Below are 23,776 nucleotides of genomic sequence, written 5' to 3' on the forward strand. Positions count from 1 at the left end.
ACACCTGGACCCTACCTTAGAACTTGAGAAAGAGAACTGATCACCTTTCCAAAGCAGATTGGCTTCCTTTTAATCAGATGGAGGTCTAACTGGCCCGTGTCCACATTATTATTTTGGGGGTACTTTATATGATCCACACTAAATTTATGAGGATTTACTAATACCAGTTTGATGGAACATCCTCAGTTGAGCCTCCTAGAGATCTTAGCTTCAAATCGTTGTCTCATTCAGCAGTCAGTTTCTCACCAGAGCATCTGTCCCAGACCCGTCTGGGTCTCTCTAGCCCACACACAGTTCTTCATGTGGGACGTGGTAGGAGAGGTTTTGAGGGGCACTGTGCTCTGCTGGGGGACCACTAGCAAGAGTAAGTGCATCTGTCCCACGGTAACCCCTATTTCTGCTACTTTTAGTTATTTGGTTTCCACGTTTTTGTAGGACACCAGTAGGCAGAGGAAGAGCTTGGCTTCGGTTGGCATTAATGCAAAAGAAACTTTCAGAATATATGAAAGCTTTGATCAATAAAAAGGAACTTCTCAGGTATGAACATCATCTTGTTGAACTTTGTTTTTTTTTCTTGCTACGTTCTCTGTTATATGAGGTCAAATTATATAAATGTATCATTTTTGTATATCAGAAACAGTTGATTCATAAGAATTTCACATAGTTCAACTGATAGCTTCTCCCAAACTTCACACGTACTCAAGAAGATGTTTTTATATTACGTGTGCTGTCTGTTGCTGTGGCATATATATGGTCCTTTGTAGGGAAGTCTAACACTCAGCACCTCCAGAAAACAGGAAGGGTTTCTGACACCTTAGCACACACCCAGGTTCGGTAAGACAGGAAACTGACATGTGACATTAAATTCAAATACAACACACACAGCATTGTCTTTCTAGATGGATCATAGATACAAATGAGAAAGAGAAAACAATAAAAATTTAAGAAGAAAACATAAGAGAGAAAAAAATTCCTTAAACAGGATTTAAAAGTTCTACCTGAAAAGGGAAAAAATTGATAAATTGGCCTACGTTAAAATGAAGAACTTCTGTTCACAAATACATATATGAGGGGAAAGCACGAATATTCCTTTCAATGAAAATGCTATTTTGATCATTTTTCTTCATCTGGACTGCTTATTATCTAGAGTCTATTTATGCATCCATCATCTAAATAAAGTACCAAGCCATCCTTTTTTTTACTTTTTTGCTATTATCATAGATGACCACATTCAACCATAAGGCAAGCATTTTTCTTTTTGTCTTGCGATTTGCATCATTGGTCCTGGAGGCTGCATTATAACCGAGCATTCCGTGAATCTCTTGCAGTGAATTCTATGAACCAAATGCCCTCATGATGGAAGAAGAAGGAGCCATAATTGCTGGTTTGTTGGTGGGTCTGAATGTCATTGATGCTAATTTCTGTATGAAAGGAGAAGATTTGGACTCTCAGGTATGAGAAAGATACTTGGTTACCAAATATGTCACTCTGAATTCTGTTATCACAGAATTTGGATTGATTAGATTGGACCAGGCAAATTAGGGGACATTCTTCAAGTCATAAATAGGATTTCCTTTTATTTTGATGGTAATATAAAAAAATTAGTTTGTTTACCTTCCCACTTGGCTCACTTATGCACTCTGAATATTTTTCAAATTCTTATCTTGACTGTGACCCCTGTTAAAAATATTTTGTGCAGACTAGAATATACATATGCAGGCTAAGTTATACACACAGGCTAAATAGTAACAGTCAGTATAGCATGATAGTTAAGAGTGAAGGCTCTGAAGCCAGACTGTTTAGGCTGAGATTCTGGCTTCTTCATTTTCTATTTAGTTTCTTGATGGTTCAGATCGCTTACCTGGAACCTGGGGATGAGAAATACTGTATGTGTTTCATGGTGGTATTGTGAAGAGTAAAGAAGTTAGTTCATGTGACGTACTTAGAACAGGGCCTGATTTATATTCGTTGCCCAGTAAATAAACCTACTGCTTTCACTATGACTGTGTCCCACCCCTTCTGTGTGAAATCCTACAATGTGTTACATTTTACTCAGGAAAATGAAAAATGAAGTATGATATTTTGATGTTGATTTTAAAAAAGAAATAAGCTGAATGATAAAATAGCAATCTTAAAAAATTTAGACATGCATCAGTGAAAATTTGGAAGAATAGAACCAAAATATCACAGTGGTCATCTTCAGAGGGTTGGGATTATGGGTGTTTTACATTACTTCCTTCTGTTTATCTATATTTTCTAACACTTCTCTAAGGGCATGTACATTGTTACTATAATTACAGTTTTAAAAGTTACTTCTAAAAGTGAATATTGGGGATCAGTAACAGAATAACTGAAATAAGCAAAAGAGAAAGAAACTTTAAATTTGTATTGTTTTCTGTTGACCTTCTTAGTCTGTCTTGTCTTCTAGTTCCACTCACTTAATCTTGATTCTTTACTTACAACCCTTGTCCATTCTTGATTATAATAAAAGTAAAACATTAAAATGTCATTAAAATTTTTTAGTAATTATCATGACTGTATAACTATTTTGAATGTCTAGAATGAGACATGTTATGCCTTGGGAAAAGAACCTAATTTTATATTAAATTTTGAAAATTCTCTCTGTAGGTCGGTGTTATAGACTTTTCTATGTATCTCAAGGATGGGAACAGCAGTAAAGGTAGTGAAGGGTATGTACAAAGAAACTCAGGTTTCTTTTCTATTTAATGTTCTTTGATAGCATTTACAGTTTACAATGATGCTGCTTTCTAACAGACTTGCTGAAAGAATTTGTAGTGGCACAGCTGTAATAGTGTCATGCCAAAACTGTCTGTTGTGTCTGCTAACCCCAACAAGGGGCTTACTTAAAGCAATTTTCCTCTTCTGGGGTTCAGGGGAAAGCAGAATTAACATTTTTATAAGAGACATTCAGTGCTTCATCTCTTCAAGTGGTGCTTGAAAGCATGGCCTTTCTTGACAAGAAGGATGGCACTCTCAGCTTGCTCTAAATGTCCAATATTAAATATGCATCTCGGGGTTATATAAAATGCTACTGTTAAGGGGGAGTATATGGGAACTGCCTTACTTTTACAACTCTTGTAAGTCTATAGTTATTTCAAAATAAAAGGTTTCTTTTAATTCTTACACTACCTAGAAAATGAAGATCAAAGCACACCTTATGCCCGTTATAAGTTCAGCAGTTGGAAGCATAATTAGTCTGAAGTTGTAAACCTTGGATATTGAGCTAAGATTGTATCATTTATTCTTTAAGTAGTTGTAGAGGTATGTGGCCTTGACTTTGTCTTCCATTGAAAAGTCTGGCTGTTTAATGTTTGCCTACTATACGTTAGTTGGTTCCACAAGTGAACTTTTCTTTTCACACTTTATCTTTTCATGTAACAATAAACACCAATCCTTGTGAAAGCCTTTTATACCATTCATTTTGAAATACAAATGACATTTAAAGGCACATATATCCTTTGAGAAACAACCATTATCATACCAAAGTAAGCTTATTACATTTCCTATAACAAATGGAAAAATTATTATGATACTAGTGAAACTAAAAAAATCTATCAGTTGGGAGAAGAAAATGTTAATTCTTAAAATGCCTCGCATAGATTTTAACATTGTATCTGTAACCTAAGTTACTGATGTATATAAGCTGTAACGGAGGCTTTCTTTATATGGATTTTTGTGTGTCTTGTTTTTTTTGAAAGAAAGACTTTCAAGTCTTTCTTATTGATATTGAGGGTTATACATCAGGTCTGTCTTCTGGTTCATTGTTTATGCCACAATTTCCTTTCTGCTTTATGAAGAAATTGGGGGAGGGGGAAATCTTGATATTTCTATTATTTTATTTCTATTTTCTCTCTCTTTCTCCCCCTCCAGAGATGGCCAGATTACTGCAATTCTGGACCAGAAAAACTATGTAGAAGAACTCAACAGACATCTGAAGTAAAGCATGAATAACTATTATTACTTTACTGGGGGTTTTGTTTTGGGGGAAGGAAAGGATAAACTGATGAGTGAGGATAAATTGACACAATACTCAACAAATATATATAGAATTCCTACTTGCCAGGCACTGAGGTAGGTATTGGAGAAAATGGCACTTAACTGTTTTGTCGACCCTTAGTGAAAGGCGGTAAAGTTTCTTAAATATGTGACATACAGTAAGTCCTCATTTAACATTGTCAGTAGTGTCTGCATCTTTAAACAAAACAACATATAATGAAACCAGTTTTACTATAGGCTAATTGATATAAACAGGAGTTAAGTTCCTACAGCATCTCATGAACATTATAACAAGACAGTATTGAAAGAAATAACATTATTCAAGGGCCTATTATTTACCATTGAAATAGGTGGCCCTCTGGGTTCAATAGATCTAGACACATATTTCAGGACTAATCTTGGGTAAACCCCTCATTGCCTTAGTTCCTTTAGATTAATCATATATCATTGGTCCCTTGCATTTCTCATTTACACATTGGATTAATAGTATTAATTTACCCTCTCTTCACTATCACTACCACTATCATTAATTTACTAAGTACTCATCAAGGATTTTTCAGAACTGTCCAGAGCATGAAATAATCTCTCCTGAGGAGAACTATCCAAAATTTATTGGTATTCTGAAGCACACTGATACTCTGAAAAGACTCAAATAATTAAGAAGAATTTAATATGTCTATTATATCTTATTTATAGTTTTCCTGTGAAAGATAATTATTTTAATTTAACTAAAGACCATAACATGATTACGTCAAAATTTAAATTGCCATCTTGGTTCCAGCTAGAAAACTCAAGAACAATTTAAGTACATTCTCTGGGGACCAACAACTAATAATGACTACAGTGAACTATGGAGATGTTAATCAAGCAAAGATAAGGTTACAATTGACAATGAACTATAAGCACAATATTATTTTACTCTTTTCATACCTGAGTTTCTTTTAATTGGGGATATCTAATGCCTAGCATTGTTGAAAGGAATAAATGAAATAACTCGGTAAAGTTATTTAGAATAGTGTTTGTTGTGTGGCAAGCACTTAATCCATGTAGCCTGTTATTATATCTGTAACTCATATAAGTAAGCCTTCAGGTTTACTGTATAGCGCATTTGCTCTTTTATTTTATTCAACACTTTCTTATTAAGTGCAAACTTCAGTGCCAATGATGTGCTGCCAAGACAGACATCCCCTTGTGAGTTATCTTAGAGTTTGCAAGTCTATCAAAAATCATGCATATTACAATGAATGAAAGTATGATGGGTGTTTAAAAGGGAATTATAGGCAATTGTTCTGTTTCTCAAAAGAGACCATTATTTTTTTTCTTCTCTTGATAGTGCTACTGTAAACAACCTTCAGGCGAAAGTGGATGCATTAGAAAAATCCAACACCAAACTGACAGAGGAAGTAAGTGGAAACTCCTTGATTGACTTACAGAATTTCGTAATGTGCATTAGTGGGAAGTAATTTCTCTGGAGCCTTAGAAATAAAAGACTTGACTTTTCCGATAATATCTGCTGTAGGTCATAACTCCTTGTTCTGACTAGGAATGGCTGCCTTATCTCAGAGGTCGCAGTTATCCAGTTGGACTATGCAGGCCTAGAACATAGGCTGATCAAATACTTGGTTCTTACATTTTTTTTCTGAGCTAACCTAGAGTTAATGTTTAGCATATAGCATGATATGCATCATGTATTCACTCAACAAACATTTTAGGTACTACTGATGTGCTAGAGCTAGACAAAGATTTATGTGTGCCAGATTGGAAAATAAGGCCTTCACAGGAAATAAGGTCTGTGAAGGCCTTATTTTCTCCTTGGGGTGGTGGGTAGAAAAGATAAAGAACTCTGGTCAGAAGACCAGTAGTCCCTGCTTACATGACATGGCAGATGTCATGTGCTGTTGAGCAAGTCTGTCACTTGACTTCCTAAGGTCCAGTTCCCTTGCTGACAGATGAGGGTATTTATACTTCCTCTTGCAGCCTCACAATTACTCTAAAGATCTGAAAGAATATATATGTGAATACTCTTAGGACATTTCCTAAAATAAGAAGAGAGAAATAACTTCATGTTCTACTTCTGATTAACATATTTTTTCTAACCTACCAAAGTGTAAGCTACATACTCTATCACTAGCATTAGATGTTTTTATTAAAAACCTTAAATAAATTTTTCCAGGTGGTAGAGACTATCTTCTCTATTTCTAACTATTCTGTTACATACAGTGGGATAAATAAAACCAAATTAAAATACCTGCTAGGAAACGCCATTTAATCTTTTTTCTGGAACAAACATTAACATCGTTGTAACTTTAAAACACCTTCCTAATTCATGATGCAGCGTGCAGATGATGTTTTGTTGACTGGTACACTTGACAGCTGCACGGTTTTGTGAACCAATGTCACCCCACTTAATTCAATTAAAAAAAAGACACCTTTAATACTCAGCTCTGTGGGCTTCATTTCTGAGCATAGATTCTTATATTAAAACTTTACTTTATGGATACGAACCTTAGAACTTGATCCCACAAAGCTTTCAGAATATTCTGCACTGAAGTTGTGTACTGTGATTCTACTGCTATTAGATAATATGAGGCAATGGGGCATAGCAGTTGAGCATGTTCTCAAGAGCAGAACTGCTTGGGTTCATGTCCCAACTCTGCCTTTAGTCCTGGGCCAATTACTTACTTACACCTCTGTTCCTTGTTTTACTTACCTGTAAAATGGAGACAAGAACAATACAATTTTTGTGCTAATTAAATGATTTAACACGTAAGGGCCTAGACCAGTGCCTGACACCTCCCAAGCACTCAGTTACTTGTATAGTTGTTCATTTTATTCCCTCAGTCACAAGATTACCCTCCAGACCTAGATTTTTTTTTACTAAAAAATGTTAATTTACTCATTCATTGACATTTCATTTACCAAGAAGATTCATTTTCTTTAAACTTGGAACTTTTAGAGATAGGTAAGCATTGTGTGTAAGCTTTTGAAAGAGCAAATAAAGTTAATGAGGGCTGCATTTTCTCTTTTGGATTTAAGAGGATGAGTTTTAAAAATTGAAAAACAGACCCTTTTCTCTTCCTGAGTTCTGAACCAATATAACAGAAAGAGAACTAAACAATGAAGATATAAATACCTACTCTGTTGTTGTACAGAGTACAGAGGATTTAGAAAGCCCATTTCGATCTGCAGTCACCATTTCTTAATACTCACTCTGATGCTGAAGTCTTGGAAGATGCTGTCTGAGAGTGCACTTGGATCTATCAGAGTTACTTCATATACCATCAGGCCCATGGAGCAGACAGAGAAATGGGCTTCCACACTTGCCTGTAGAAAGCTTGCCTGAGCCCTAGCTCCTCTGTCCTTACACAGTGGAACAGGAAGCAAGCAGAACCTGCACCCACTGCTGGTGAAGAGGTGATGAAAAGGGAGCCTAGCCTGACTGAGAGGCGTCTGTCTGCTCAGTCTATTCCCAGCCTCATTTAGGCACCTTCACATTCTCTGTGGGGAGTGAAGGTCAGTGGGAAGGAAGAGGTGTTTCCACTTTACTTTTCCCTCCTGTGGAATGGGGATATCAGCATTTCTCCTTAGCAGTCTTCTGCTAATAACATTACCTTATTCACTTTAGGTTCTGAAATGAAAACTCTCTTTGGTGCTTAATGGCACCTTTTAGAGTGAGAATGTAGGAGTTCATTTCTTCACTCTTAAAAATCATCTATAAAAAGTCTTATGGAGGGTTCATAAGATGAGTCCCAACTCATGAAGTGACCTCTTAAACATTTTAGAAATAGGTCTTTTAACTAAATATAATTACAAGTTATCCATGAGGATACCCTTTAAGGTAAGTGATCTTAAGTTAACATTTTGGTACTAAAAAAAATTACACAAAAAGCAGCAGAAGGAGATATTTTAAATTTGTATCTAACCTACTTTCAAAATATTTCTCTTAAGTTCCCTATAAGAACACTTTTAGGGGGTTATAAGTAGCTTTCTTTGCTTCTAAGAATATCTAAGCCTGAAAACTATGTTTTAGCAGATCACGAATTATCCTGTCCTGTGCTACTGAAAGCAAAATAAAGGATTTTTTTTTCTAATTTCATCAACAGCTTGCAGTTGCAAACAACAGGATTATTACCTTGCAAGAAGAAATGGAACGAGTTAAGGAGGAAAGCTCCTACATACTGGAATCCAATAGAAAGGTTAATCTTACTGGGTTGATAAAATAATCCCGAGAGGGTGTGTGTGCATTGGCAGCAGGGGGAGCTGCTGAGGGCCTGTGAGGAAGCAGAGAGCATTCGCATGTATCAAGCAGACTGTTTTTACTCGGACTTCACTCGAAACCTAGGGAGCACTGGAGGCTGTGGGAGGGAGGTGTCCCTTCTCCTCCAGATGCTCCTTGCGTTCACCACCATCTCCATCTGTTCAGAGACTTCAAGAAGCAGTCTAATTCAGTTTCTTGTTTTTATGTACTAATGAATGGTACCGTATTTAAGTGTAAAATTTTTTTTAATTTTTCATTATATTAAATGTGTCATTATTTTAGACACTTTTACTATTTCATAAGAAGTGTTTATCTGATACCACTGGGAATGAGTTACTATATAAACTGATTTTCTAGAGAACTTAATCCATTAAAGTACCAAAGTTTTTATATATGCCTAAACAGATAGTTTATAAACCTTTTATATATTGTCCATTTCTAAGCCTTCTTAAGTGGAGGATATAATGTAACACTTTGGCTCTTTTTGATGACTGAAGATCATAATTATCAACATTAGCAATTCTATACTAAATTATAGTGGTGCTACTTTAAGGAGCTATTGAAAGTCATAGAGCTTCTAGCACCTGTACTTAAAATATTCCCAGATGGCTGTGGGTGTTATTATCCGCCTTTTATGACTTTGCTGGCATCTCTTCTTACTGCTGTTAGTATTGCTTTCTTTAGAAAGGTTTTCCTGTTCCTGTTTATCCTCATGCTTATAACATGCTGTGACTTAAGAATCCAGACACCCAGTTGTTAAAATGGTCCCTACCCTTGGCCCGTGAAGCTCATTTGGTTGGAGTGCTGTTGGGTCGTGGTTTCGATCCCGGTCAGGGCACACACCTGGGTTGTGGGTTTGGTCCCCGGCTGGGGTGAGTACAAGAGACAGTCATTGTTTCTCTCTTGCATCAATGTTTCTCTCCCTGTCCCTCCCTTCCCCTCTCTCTAAAATCAATGACCTTGTTCTCAGGTAGAATAAAAATATATAAATAAATTTTTTAAATGGCTCCTAAAGAGTAAGTAACCAGGCTGAGTGGGGACCAAAGTAGTTTTCTATGAATAAATTTTGACTTTAATGTGTGAAGTTTGTGAAAACAACTGTGACCACTCAGAAGAATTTTCTGATGACCTCCTTATTTTTAGCTGTGATATCTCTTGATGGTTGGAGAGACCAGAGGTCAGATCTCTAGAGAAGGAATATATTACCATTTGAATTTTTGGCCCAATTCATAGTTGACAGTGAATGCTACTTTGTTTTTAGAGACTGGTTTTTAAGACCTCTACTACTTGATTTGGTAAACTAACTAAAGACTTTAAACAAAATGGCAAAAAATCCCCAGTTCAGCTTAAGAATTTTTAATTTACTAAACCTCTTCAGTTTCTTTGTTGCCTTCACTCATTGTTATACCTGCTTAGGTAGAATCATTTTTCTTTAATAAATAGCAATGCCAGTGTTAGCTAACTGTATAGGTCTTCATTTTTTTAAAGATTTTAGTTGTTTGCTTTTAGACAGAGGGGAAAGGAAGAAGAGAGAGAAACATCAGTGTGTGGTTGCTTCTCGTGCACCCCCTACTGGGGACTTGGCCTGCAGCCCAGGCATGTGCCATGACTGAGAATCAAACCAACAACCTTTCAGTTCACAGACTGGTACTCAGTCCACTGAGCCACACCAACCAGGGCTATATAGATTCTTTAAATTCTTAAAATGTACTGTTGTGTTTTTTTTTTCCCAAGGGTCCTAAGCAAGACAGAACTTCAGAAGGGCAAGCACTAAGTGAAGCAAGAAAGCATTTAAAGGAGGAAACACAGTTACGACTGGTAAGCTTTGCTTACATCCTGCCAGCTCGGGGCACATTGAAGTGTGACAGCCTACTCAGGGGTTCTACCTTACAGTCAGGAACAGCAACAGTGTCCTGACACATTTTTATGGATCCTGTAAAACTGCTTCTTACTCTTAATTAACCCAGTTCCCTAAAATGCTTTCATAGTGCATTTTCTGAGTATTCTCAACAGCCAATAGGATTTTGCCCCCTTTTTTTTTTTTGCTTTCATAGGTTGTATTGCAAAAGCATTATATGTATGGAACCTACTTTTAAAACTATGGACTGCCCCTCCCCACCTCAGTCCTCCCTCCTGCAAAGTTTCTGATATGTCTCCTTGGAGGGGGCATCTCTTCTCATTACTAAAAATCATTAATGTACAATTGTACTCTTTAGATGTTATTTCTGAATTATATATAAATAGAAAAATGTGTCATCAATATTAGACTTAAAATAGTTTTAAGGGGAAAAATGTATAAGAATGTATAGTGAGGAGTAGCATCCTTGCATTAAACTTCATCTAAGCATTAGTAATGAACAGACCCCTGGTACAAGTGCGGGGACTGCTCCTGGGATTCAGTTGGTGTGACTCGCTGGAGGGCACCAGCCGTGTCTCTCAGCACAGGGAGGCGGCTGAAAATGAAGGGTGGCCCAACTCCTACTAAAAATGATCACAAGCTAATAGTGCATGGAACGGAATTTCCCATTTTCAGAGGAAAAAAATATTTGTTTTTACATCCTTGAAATTTTGTTTTCCTTCTGTGCATTTGTGAATTCGGTCTCAAAATACCTTCCATAAGGAAGCTTCTACAAATAATATATGTTGGCTTTATAAGAAGCAGTCTGATTCATTTTCTGTCATGCTAACCATGTTCAGAGCAGTGCCTCCGTTAAGCAGCATATGCTAAAAATTTGACACACAAATTCCCACATCCTTGTATTCAATTATTTTTTTATTCCAAAAAAATAATTGGAAAGAAGCCAAGCAAGTAGGCAAGGTCCTAGGTGTGCCCTGGGCATCATAGCCTGACTGCAGAGCAGGGGTGTCTGTATCTTTCGTCATCCAGGTAATGTTGCGGTGGTAATGGTGGAAACAAAAAGGGGGTTCATGTTAAGTGAATATAAAAATTCAGTTAGCCATATTGACTACTTCTCAGTAATCAAAATGTTACCCTAGGGACCCAAAGTATCTTTTGGGTTTCTTGGGCTCTTGAGTATGTCAACATCAACCAAATTAAAGACGGCTGGAACTGTCTCATTTAGCAATTAACAAGTAATATTTTGTTAGTTTATTAAAGTTGACAATTAACATTTTGCCTATAATTATTATATGTATTCCTATAATAAGAATTGATATCAGGGGAGTGGAAGGGGAAAAATGGAGACAACTGTACTTGAACAACAAATAAATAAATAAATAAATAAATAACTTGACCTCAGTTTTCTTAATATCTGATGAAGTACCCCAGGTATGTGCATATTTTACACATTAAATAGCATGATATTTGACCTACTGAGCTCTTCATATTTGTATATTATTGAGTAAATGTTATTGTAATTATCCCAATTATTATTGTTGTGAATGTCTCTGCATTGAATGATAGCTTATAGCTACTTTACCAGAATATTCAGATCTGAGAATTTGGTCTACCTTTTCCTGTGGAATTTTATGGTTTGTTCTTAGATGGGGAGAGAGAGTAAGCAGTTTATTTGTCTTTGGGGGCAGGATGTTGAAAAAGAGCTGGAGATCCAGATCAGCATGAGACAGGAGATGGAATTGGCCATGAAGATGCTGGAGAAGGACGTCTGTGAGAAGCAGGATGCCCTGGTGTGTCTGCGGCAGCAGCTGGACGATCTCAGGGCTCTCAAGCATGAACTTGCCTTTAAGCTTCAGGTAGAGGAAATTGGCTCGGGGCTTTCCTCTGTCCCTCGTGTTGTCTAGAGTCACACTTTAAATAAATACAAGAAGAAAGAGTCGCATCTCATTTTGAGGCTAGCCACCTGTAAACGACTTTAGGAATCTGACCATTGCTATGACTACTTTTCAAATTGTAGTGGGAAAAGGGGGTCTTTTTTATCCTACAAGATAATTTCTATGCTGCAGCCTAACCTGCCAAGTGAATTATGTATTCCATTGCTTTTGTACCAGAATATGCTGAATTGATGAACCTTCTGATGTTGATTTTTGTGCAAAAGCTGCATATAACTATGAATTCGAAATGTTGCTTTTTGTTTTTTTTATACTTGGGAATTAACTGACTCCCAAGTATATGAGAATTTCTATTTCCCTATTTCCCACTTACCATTAGGTTCAAAAGGCATGTGTGATTTATTTCAGGATTTTATGCTGTATATATATCACTCATAATTTTGTTTTATAACAGAGTTCAGACTTAGGAATGAAACAGAAAAGTGAACTAAACAGTCGCTTGGAAGAGAAGACCAATCAGATGGCTGCTACCATTAAACAACTGGAACAAAGGTAAAGTGCTGTTTCTTTAGTGAAGCATTTGGGCCTTCAGTGCTGGAAGGAAGAGAATGTACTACGTATTCAGCAAACAGAAAATATGTGAAATTCTCCCAGCCTAACATCAGGCATGCTGGTAGAAAGAAAGCTGATCCAATTTTTTTGTTTCCTAAGATGTTGCTGAAAACGTTTTTAAGAAACATCAGCCTTTCACAACTGCTCTGAACAACAGACCTCTAACCCTATCAGTCAAATCACATTTCAGTGTCATGTGTTAGGGGATGGATACTTAACAAGGATGGCAGGACTTTCAAATAGATTTGCGATTCTGTTACTGTTCATCACCAAAGTCTTTGAATACTTTAGTGCAAGGTGATGTAGGGCTACTGAGAGCCCTTCTAATAACTTTAACCCCCCTTTTCCCTTCCTCCTAAACAGTTCTATTGCTTCCACTGTTAACCTCCTGCCCATGACTCAGACATGTCTGTGTCCAGCTCAGTCCTCCATCTGGAGACCAGTCTTGCATTTTCATCCTCTGACAAGCTGTATCCCACCAGTACCTACCATTCACAAAATAAAGCCTCTGCTACTTTTCTGTTTCACTTTTGGTCTAAAACCACCAGGGTCATCCTGGTGCCAAGAGAAATGGCTGAGACTTCCAGCTTAAATGAGCCATAACACCGTTGGTCATTCGTGTTGCCCGGATCTGTTGCCACCTTTACACCCACTGATGACCCTTCTTGCACTTGTGCATGACTAAACTACTTACTGGTCCCCAGACATGCTTCCCATTTTTCCCGTCCATTTTTTTCCCTAGTAGTTCCACCAATTGGAAATGCCCTTTCTCTCCCCACTTCCTTGCTCTTCAGATACATTTTTTTGTATTCAGGATCAAATGCTCCCTACCCAGAGTCCCCTGATACCTATTCCCAGATGAAAAGAATCTGCCAAGCTGCCCTTGTTGGAATTCCCCTGGCCTTATATCCATACCTACCCATACTGCTTATAGCACCTCTCCTTTCTGCCTTACCTTATACCCTTGATGTATGCATCAGATCTTCTGATGATAGTGTGAACTCCTTAAGGTTAGTTAACTAATTTCTTAAGTTCCCTCACTGGATCAGCGCCTTGAATTTACAAGACATTCATTTAGTAGGTGCATGAATGAATGGATGACTTATTTTATTCAGATGATTCTTAACCAGGAAGCATTCTGAATGGCACTGAATATTGATGTTAACTCAAAATTTATGTGTAAATTAATAAATAGGCTCAAAACTTCTGCTTTGGCTGATTTTAAATAAAAAGGTATTGGTCTATTCAGGAAGTTATCTCAGTGCTCATTTATAAGCAATTATGTGTTTGTGACTCGACAAATTAATTTTAGTGTTCAGAATTGTATATTTGAAGTACATCAAATTATTTTTCAATGGTTTTTTAACTTCTCATTTAAAGCAGACAGAATTAAAATAATGACATCTCCTCAAGTATTAAGCTGACTTATTCTCTTGCTATTTTTGTCTTTCCTGTTTATCCATTTTCTCATTCCCCTTTCACTCCATTTTTATTTTTATTTTTATTTTATTAATTTAGTGAAAAGGATTTGGTGAAACAGGCAAAGACCTTAAATAGTGTAGCAAATAAACTGATCCCAAAACAACATCATTAGGCATTTTGCAATGGGTCACCTCGCAAGTCTGATGTCATTTGATTGTAAGAGGAAGAAATCTGAAATCTGTTACATTTAGGCTCTGATTTATATAAAACATCACCAAAAATTGACTTGAATTTGTTGGACTTAAAAACAAACAGTCTGATGTATAGGCTGTGTTTTTTCTTCTTTATTTTCTCCTCAGAGTTAGAAAATTTAGTATAAGTTCTTAATTAAATGCCAAATAAACTTTGCAAAATTACTTCTGAGTTGACCAATAAATAACTATTCCATTTAAAAAAGAAACCTAGGGAATCGAAGCTTTGTACATATGTTATTGATGCCTTTCCAACCCAGTCCCTGTCGGGCCCCAGCTGCATTGTCTGTGTCAGCGAGCCTGTTCTGCCCTTGCGATGTAGTGAACTAAAGGTGACGACCATATGGACTTGGACTCTTCTAAAGTACTTCTGTGTCTCTTAGGCCATGACCTGACCCCTTTTCACTTTTGTTATATAGGTTTAATCCCCAAGCCAGAATAAGTACTTAGTCTTTCACTACAGTTCTATTCTCAGTAACCAAGATTGCTTGCAACTTTTTTTGCCTTAGTGACTTTGGGGGTGGAAAAACAGCATCCTTACATTTCTTTAAAGTACATAGAAATAAAGTTAGTGGTTAGGTAGCTTATGGTAACATAATGATGTGCAAGCTTGGGAAAGCCCTCCTGATGTTTGTCACCTTCTACCTCTGCCATTTTTCTGCAGTTCTATGTCCTGTTTAGGCAGTTCAGAGAGAACAGTTTTCATAAAAACACGTCTTACTAAAACAAATACACCACACATTTTTCAAATCTGTCCTGCTTTTCCTTTTGGAGTAAAGTAGATAAGGTATCGACATGAGTGATGGTTTCCTACCTGTCATTCCATGCTATTAACCTCTTAAGAGTTTCTGTCACTTTTTGTTTAAATGGGGGTTTGCTAAAGTTTCTAGGAAGCTAACAATCTAATTATTAGGAAACTATTCCAGAGTAGGATATAGATAAATGGTAAATATTCTTTATTATTATTTAGTCTAAGAATAAAGATTCCTAATAGATATCTGCAAACAGTAATTAATAGGGCTTCTTTCTCCTAAGTGACCACAGGTTTAACCCTTTCTAGGCTTTACATTATAACTAATCCTATAGATAACATAGTTTTAAAAAAATGACTTTCGAGTTGGGGAGACAGGCTTTACATAAGCCTTTATTTCTTCAAAAAGTCGTGGCAATTTCTTTTCCTCTTTTTTCATTCTGGTATTATTTGCAGCATTTCAGCTGCTTAGGTTGGGACAAAGGTAACCCCTTTGCTTCCTGCTCCTGAAATTCTGTACCTTATTGGAAAAACTGGAATTAAATGAATAAGATAGATTTCATGTATGCTTTGATAGGTCCTTGCAGACTTGAACCAAAGTCAAGTCAAAGAGCAAGTACGTAACCAATCTCATGGAAGATCTTCTGCTCTTCAACTTATTTTACTTATACTTTTGCACCTATTTTTATCTTCATCAATGTGTTGTGGTGACTTGCCTTTTCTATGAGCATTTAGAAGGAGTGCTCAAACACACACACACACACAAAAACATTTTAAAGATGACATATAGCATGCTTCCATATTCTACTTTATAGAGCCCTGGATGTTTCGCCTCTTGGCACATGCTTCTTTAAATAGGTGCAAAATGATAGGAAATACAGAAGAAAGTGTTCATCAGAATCTCCCAGAGATTATGGTCAGGAATCTTATACAGGCCTATGCTGAATGTTTGTCCACTACTCACACACCACTGGGTAGGAAAAGAAAAGGAAAGATATGGCCAAACTCTAACGAAGGCTTCTCCTAGTATAATAACCCAAAGCCTGGGTAAGGATTGATGTATAATGTCCAGTGATTTAATACAATTGGTGGTTTAGGGGAGGGGCCAGAAAAATATTCTAATTCCATATATATAAAAAGGTAGTTGCCCATCTACAAGTTCCAGTTATTTGTATAAAACAGAAATAGAAAGAACCAATTGGTTTTCCAAACTAATTAGAAAATAAAAACAAAAAAAAACGTGGATTTGACTTTAATTACTGTGTGCTTAAGGTTGGCTTTGGATATGGATTTTCTAAAAAGTGATGTTTTGTTGTTAATCATCTAATGGCTGTAAACTGTAGTACTAGAATAAAAAAAAAATGGAAAATCACTTTTCCTCTGCCTGGTTCACCTTCATCTTGCTTTTCTTTAGAATTTCTTTCTTTTCCATCTTTTTCCCCATAATTTCTTCCCATGTCCTGCAATATTTTTTTTTCCTCTCAGTGTCTCTCTGTGCCTTCCTCCTTGGGTTTTATTTTGTGTTGTGAACTTGGTCTTCCTCCCCACCATGGCTTTTGTTTTTATCACAAGTTCATATGGCTCACATCCAGATTACGCCAGGCTGAGCGAGACCGCCAGTCTGCTGAACTGGACAACCGGCTCTTCAAGCAGGACTTCGGAGACAAGATCAACAGCCTGCAGCTGGAAGTGGAGGAGCTCACCAGGCAGCGGTGAAGCGGGCGGCTGGAGCTGGCGGGGTGGGCGGCGGTAGTTCTGAGGCCGACAGCACAGGAGGGCTCCCCTGATCCGGCCCCTGCTGTGTTTGCAGTGTCCTTTGTCTGAAATTACACTTCAGAAAACTTCATATGCATTGACATTCCTAACAGTTTGTCAGTGTCCTTTGCAGTCAAAGAAATAGGAAGTTAGAACCCAAGGCCCCAGATACATATATGTAGGAAAGAGTAAGAGAATTAATAACCAATACAACTATTTTTTTAATCCTTAATACATTCTAATTTAAAAACCTGTCTCTCACTGACTCCAAGCCCTAAACCCATTCTTACATATTATTTCTCAAACGGGACTATACTGTGGTAAAGCCACTGACTTCACACAGGTAGAACTTGGTCATTGGATAGATATAAAAGCACAGAGTGCTAAAGACACTGGTTGTTGAAAGTGTAACTGGGGATTGAACACTGTAGCTGTACAGAGACAATTAATACGAAATGGGACTCCAGTATTAGTGCTTTCATACTGTAGCTTGTTGAAAATTTGTAACTACTGTCTTTCAGTTACAATAAATCCTACTATTAATTTCATTCAGTTCACCACAATTCTTCATTAAGAGTTCATGTTAAATACTGACGTTTGGTGGTGACCCTCCGGCACTGGGAGCTCCTAAAGTACATTCTTAGTCTAAGACTAAAGACTAAGTATGTTATATGTATGCATTTTAGTGTTACTGGCTTTATTATATTGTATTTTACTACTTTAAGACTTAGTTTTCCATATATATGGTAACTTTGTATTAATCAAGAATGTAATTCTTAAACTTGAAGAAAAGGGTTCTTTATAGAATGAGTGCAGAAATCTAGATGTTCATCCGTTTCCTCTCCCACCTATCCCAGGAACCAGCTCGAGTTAGAACTAAAACAAGAAAGAGAGAGAAGGTCACAAAACAACAGGAGCATCCCAGGAAGGGACTTCCAGAAGCCAGAACCCAAAACGGTAATAACTGCTACTGCCTTGTTCATTTATTTACTACTTAGAGGCAACCTTGATGGTCAGAAAATTCCCTCTCACGGAACCCATGCTCCAGGCTAGAGCTGGAGTCAGCACCTGGGAGCCGGACCCCCCTCCTCCCCACCCCCACTCCCCCCCCTCCCTCCCAGATGCTCTGACTTGATTTCTTGTGGAATCAAGGGAATTAATAACTGTGCTTTCCAGTGACCCTATTATGCTTTTTAATTTTTTAAGTAAGGTTATTTTGGTATCTTAACAGTATGTTTCTTGCACTTCTGCTAGCTAATATTCTTAGTAATGGGGTATAGTAAAGCCTCTCCAAGCCTGAATTCTCCTTTAACAGAATTGTCTTAAATGAGTGTTTACATCTGGACACCTTTTTCAGAATCCTGATGATTTCAGTTTTAGCATATTCAAGGGACTTCTTTTGGGTAAATTGGCGAAAGGCGGAACTAAGCTTGGGGGAGGGACAGTTGTCGTGCAGGGTGGTTTCACTAGCTCGCAGGCAGAATAGAAGTTTCTGCAGAGCAGTCTGAGGGCGGGACCTTCGGCGCCTGAGGGGGTGTGGGAGCTGACCCTGGGTAAGATCATCTCTGGGACCCAGAAAACAAGAGCCAGCCCCTTTGAATAATAAAGTATGAAAGTGTAAAATATTTTTGCTATGAAAGACAAACATGGGGAAAAATTATGTTTCTTATATATTTATATGTAACAAAGCAGAACAAATTTATAAGCTGCTTATTTAAAATTTGTGGAGAGTGTGCTGCTGATTTGCTGGAGAGTAGGAAAGAACAATGAATGGAAATTTATTATATAGTACTCCTTACAACTGACTTAAAGCTCACAAAGGACCACTATGTGGCCTGCTGTCTTTATTATTTCAGTTTAGCAAACATAAAATGTACTTACAAAGGATTGTCGAGATTTACTAAAATCATGGCCTGGTGCTCACCCTGTCTTTCCAGTGAGGCCTCCGGTTTCTCAATCTGGAGTTGCCCCACAGTACAGTTTCCCACAGGGTAAACACCACGTTGACTGCCTCTCCTTGATCCTTAAGTGGTCTAAGAACACACATTCTACTTTTGGAGGCTGATAGGCAGCAGTTCAAGGCAGGAAGCAGAGTGTGTGCAACAAAGAATTTGTAAGAACTGGCAGGACCTCAGAGCACAGGAAGCAGTGCTGTTTGGAACTCTGTATTGGTCCTTCAGAGAAGAAAGCTCCTTGAGTTGTGTAGGCTGTAGAGGTCACAGCATTGCGTGTGCAGCGGATCACACAGCCCTCTGGCTGTGGCCCTGCTTGATGTCACTGGTTTCCCAGAGCCCAGCTGACAGGTCTAAGAAGTAACTGAGACCTTGTGTCCACTTTACAAGTAACATTCTGAATTTCATTTGAATCTCAAAAAATTAAAGAAACTGTCTACTCTGAAAATAATTTGTAGCAAACTCTATAGAATAATCTGTTTAAAAAAAACTACTTAGAGCAAAGAATGAGGAAAAAATCTTAAAAGTTAAATTCCTTCCCTTAAACAAAATATGCTGCTTAGCTTTATACCCAAGCTAAGAAAAAATATATTGCAGCATCATCACTGTGTAGCATTCTGAATAATCAGTAAACTGGGCTGTTTTCTTTTGGCAGGATGGGAAGCACAAAATTCAAGAGGAAAATGTTAAACTAAAAAAGCCCCTGGAAGAAAGCCACAGGTGTTTGTTAATAAAGTATTAATTAAGACACAAAGTCATTTTGGGGTGGTGGGAAAAAAGAGGGAGCTTTTGATATACATTGGCAATGACACAAGACTGGATACCAACTCATAATATTGATATTCTAGAAAGACCTTTTGAAGAGGAAGTGAATAAATAATAAATAAGTATTGGAGCACATTAAACCAAACCCATTTAATCCGTTTCAGAAACAAGAAGGGTGACCCGTGCTGTCCTCTGATTCTTCCCTAGTTAATCCCCAAATTCAAAGTATCACTGAAAAGATTATTTCTAATCTCTGCTTGGCATCACAGAGATAAAGAAAATGAAGCACAAGTCACAGCATTTCTTAGGGACTGAAGTGCTCCTGAGTGTGACTTATCCCCACCTACGAGCTAAGTCAAAGGCAGCTGGGTTTCTAGGAAATCCTCTAATTGCCTTATTTTTGTTCTCTTAGGGTCTCAAACAGTTGAACTTTATTCCTTTTTCTTAAGTGTTCATCTGATTTGTTCACTATGATGAGGAGCAGAGGATCGTTTCAAGGAAACTGACCGTTATTCTAGCAGGTAGACACATGACAAAATACGACACAGCGCCACTGCATTAAAAAGAGAAAAAGGAGGTTCAGCTATTTGACATCCTGGGAAAGGCAGCACCATGGAGTGTGGATGCCAGGGGTCAGGGGATGTGGATGGATGGATGAATAGGCAGACCTCGGAACTGCTGGCCCGAGGAAGAGCGGAAAACAGGTCATACTGGTGGTCACACTGCCACTCAACCAGAGTGAACTGTAACCACTGTAGCTCTGTGACACATTTTCTCTAGAACGGAAAGTAACCTTGCTGTCCTCTTAAGTTCTATGTCAAGTTAGGAAAATCCAAGGTAGCTCACCGGGGTCTAGTGAAGTACCCCTCCCTGAATGGGTGTTCCTGTGGCAGTCCCATTCATTTCTTTTCCTGACTGATTTGCTGAAGTTCACACTTTGACATTATTAGGGACAGGGGACTCATACTTGACATAATGAATAGATTTCTGTAATATCAAATAGAAAGACTTGGCATTGGCCGTTTAGAGTTTTACAGGTTTGGAGAAGTAAATGCTATTTGCTGGGTTGTAAAAAGGAAACATAACTCCAAATCTATTTATTTTATTTTATTTATTTATCTTTAGAGGGGAAGGGAAGGAGAGAGGGAAACATCAATGTATGGTTGCCTCTCATGGGTCCCCTGCTGGGAACTGGCCTGCAACCCAGGCACGTGCCCTGACTGGGAATTGAACCTCGATCCTTTGGTTCGCAGGCCCGTGCTCAATCCACTGAGCTACAGCAGCCAGGGCCCAAATCTATTTTTAAACAGGAACAGTACTGTAGATCAAGGATCAGATTCTAGTAATAGGTTTAACAACCAAAATTTCCTCTCCGTAGAGGTCAAGATTAGTGATCATACTGGTTCCAACAACGTAAAAGAACCATGGTATTGCGGTTTTTTGTGCTTTTGAAATGATATGAGTAAACATATACTAAGTTGCTGTTTTTACTGGTTTTCATTTTCCATTCTAGGCTGCAGTCTCACCCTGTGGATGAACAGGTAACCGAGTCTCCTGAAAAGTCTTGTCTCAGTTGTGGGGTTGGCCGTGCTGTGCCTGGCTGTACACAGGCAGCAGGGGAGGCGGGCGATGCATTGGGGCCGCTGCGCCCCGGCCTCACGACCACGTCCTGACTGCACATGTGTTCGCTGTACTCACTGGGCAGTGCTCACTGGGGGCAGCACAGCTTTGGGCAGTGGACTAAGTGGACAACGGTTCTCACCACTTATTTGAAATTCTCTTTGACACCTAAGAAATTGGACCTGAGAGAGCTCACCGTACCTTCCCTTTCCCTTAATTTTCCTTGTATCAAATGGAAAGAACCCTGGCTGGTGTGGCTCACTGGGCTGGGCAGTGGTCTGTGAACCAAAAGGTCACTGGTTTGGTTCCCAGTCAGGGCACGTGCCTGGGTGCTGGCCATGCTCCCCCCCCCCCGCCCGGTTGGGGGCATGTAAGAGGTGACCAAATGATGTTTTTCTCCCTGCGTTCCCCTCTCTCTAAAAAATGACATTTAAAAAGAAAAGGAAGAGAAAAAAATACTTTTCAGTCACTTAGGAATAAGCAGACATAAATGATTCTAAAACACCTTGCAAATAAATAGTGTGTGACAACCCAATGAGAAGGATGATAAATGCCTCTGAGGCACCCCTGTCATTAATTTATTGCTGTGTAAAATGAAGCCCACTCCTTTCCATTCTTTTTTTAAAAATATTTTATTTATATACTTTTAGAGAGAGGAGGAAAGAGAGGGAAAGAAATAGGGATCAGCAGCCTCTCAAGAATCCCCAAGTGGGGACCTGGCCCACAACCCAGGCATGTGCCCTGACTGGGAATCGAACCGGCAACCCTTTGGTTTGCAGGCTGGTGCTCAATCCACTGAGCCACACCAGCCAGGGTGTCCTTCCCACTCGTGATGGTGGAGTAAGGCAGGAGGGATGGGATTTTTTTCTCTCACTCTTTACACTTGTATACTTGCATTTTCTTCATATAAGTAAAATCACATGTTACTTTATTAGGAAAGTTAAGGGAGCACCGAGGCCCGTGATGGTATTATCAGCGTTGTATTGATGTGGTGTTGGGACTGTGTGGCACTTACTAGTTTCCAGGTGGTCGCAGTGTGTTTGTATTGATTTTGTAACTAAAAACGTGTGTTCTGAAACTCATATTTCTGAGGCGTAGAGAAACTAACCAGCTCGCTGTGTGGCGTAGGGTCGGCTGCTGCTCGCTGAAGGGCCACAGGTGTGTCAGCTGTGCCAGGAAGGTGGCGGCACGACAAAGGTAATGGTGGTGGGCAGTGAGCGGGTCCTGCACAGGGATGGCCTCGATGCCACCGTCCCCTCCCAGTCATAGGGACTTCCCTGTGGAGACCGCGGAGAGTGGCGTAAAGCAAAGGGAACAGGCATTTGTGTACCTATTTTTTTCGGTCCTGTTAAGTCATGTCGGCAAATCCCCATTAAAATAAATGTAAACAACTAAAGCAATTTAACACAAGCATAAATGTATAAATAAACATTTCTTGAGCCCCTACTGTGTGGAATGTGCTATTCCATGTGCAGGAGAGAGAGTGATGGACAGAGTGTAGACTGAGTCCTTGTCCTTGTAAAGCTTGTGTCCTCCGTGCCATCGTTTTCTAGATGAGAAGTGTGGACTCAAAGACGCCAGGTGCATTTCCCAAAGTTACTTAAGCAGTAAGTGGCGAGGCCCGGATGCAAGCTGACTTTGGCTCCGACATCCACACTCCGTCCAGTGGTCTGTCCTGCTTGGATGAGACAGGTTCGGGAGGAGTTCTTCGCGTTATCTGGGGAAACAGCCTCAGAGGGACGTGAGCTCTCTTCAGAACAAAAGCACCAGTTCCCCCTCAGATCCTCACGGGTGTCTGCCTGACCCCCTTCCCAGTCTGTCATCCTAGAGCAGGCAAGAGTGAGACAGCCAGACCAGCACCTCGTTCGTGCCCCTGCCCCTGCGTCTCATTCGGTGTTCGGTTCCTAGTAGAGTCTCAAGAAATGTCACGGACAGGTGACCGTGTGAAACAAGTGCTCGGAAGAGAGAAGGAAACTCGCCCAAATTCTGGACTATAACCTGCCTGCCACTATTTGTGATCTTGCCGAATTTTAACAAAATTATAGTACGGCCTACTCTTAAATTTGCAGAACTAGATAAAGACGAACTGCCTTTAGAGGACTGGAAGTTGTGGTTATAGAAATATAGAAGAAACCGCTATTCTACTTCTGGTCCATCTCTTCTAACCCATGTGAAGTAACAATGTCAGAGGAGAATTCCTCCAGGCTTTCAGATAAAAGTGTCCCCTTAAACTCCCCTGCACCCTCAGGAAGATGAATTCTTAGAAAGCAGCATTATCGTAGGGAACATTGTTCTTCACAACCTTCAACCTTCACAAAGCTCCTATCTTCAAGCTTTGTACGAACCACCCTCCCACAGTCTTGCCAGTGACACTGCTGTAATGACCGTCAGGCTGCCCCACTGCTTGGCCTCTGAAGATTTAAAATGAGTAATAAAGAGACTAATGACCCTATAAACAGGATGCAGGAAGCTGCACTTCTCCTGCACTGATGTCCCACAGGCTATGCTTGTGGAGCATCACGGGAAAGCATTGAGCACATCAGTGTATCAGATTATACTTTCAAGTTCACACCCAGCACATTTTTTAATCTTAGGCTGCTACCCAATCCATTGCCGTGTCACT

The 23,776-nt window shown here is 38.9% G+C and overlaps 1 protein-coding gene across 13 annotated transcripts in view; it reads left to right on the forward strand.

Annotated features, from left to right (window-relative positions):
* The window catches only part of RUFY3 (RUN and FYVE domain containing 3), a 70,820-nt gene that overhangs the window by 45,362 nt on the left and 1,682 nt on the right, over nucleotides 1-23,776 (forward strand). For 5 of the 13 annotated variants that reach the window (XM_053655658.1, XM_037148617.2, XM_037148620.2 and 2 more), the window contains 14 exons: nucleotides 436-537; nucleotides 1,329-1,452; nucleotides 2,629-2,690; nucleotides 3,892-3,957; nucleotides 5,351-5,420; nucleotides 8,121-8,213; nucleotides 10,010-10,093; nucleotides 11,822-11,989; nucleotides 12,480-12,577; nucleotides 16,654-16,773; nucleotides 17,674-17,773; nucleotides 19,424-19,488; nucleotides 21,047-21,074; nucleotides 22,282-22,350. In XM_053655658.1, the coding sequence (XP_053511633.1) occupies nucleotides 436-537; nucleotides 1,329-1,452; nucleotides 2,629-2,690; nucleotides 3,892-3,957; nucleotides 5,351-5,420; nucleotides 8,121-8,213; nucleotides 10,010-10,093; nucleotides 11,822-11,989; nucleotides 12,480-12,577; nucleotides 16,654-16,773; nucleotides 17,674-17,773; nucleotides 19,424-19,488; nucleotides 21,047-21,074; nucleotides 22,282-22,350 (1,249 nt within the window). The other 8 variants (XM_053655665.1, XM_037148624.2, XM_053655666.1 and 5 more) reach the window with 6 other exon arrangements.

This window comes from Artibeus jamaicensis, unplaced genomic scaffold (assembly GCF_021234435.1).
Source record: "Artibeus jamaicensis isolate MK-2021 breed Jamaican fruit bat unplaced genomic scaffold, CSHL_Jam_final scaffold_1031, whole genome shotgun sequence".
NCBI classification, from domain to species: Eukaryota; Metazoa; Chordata; class Mammalia; order Chiroptera; family Phyllostomidae; genus Artibeus; species Artibeus jamaicensis.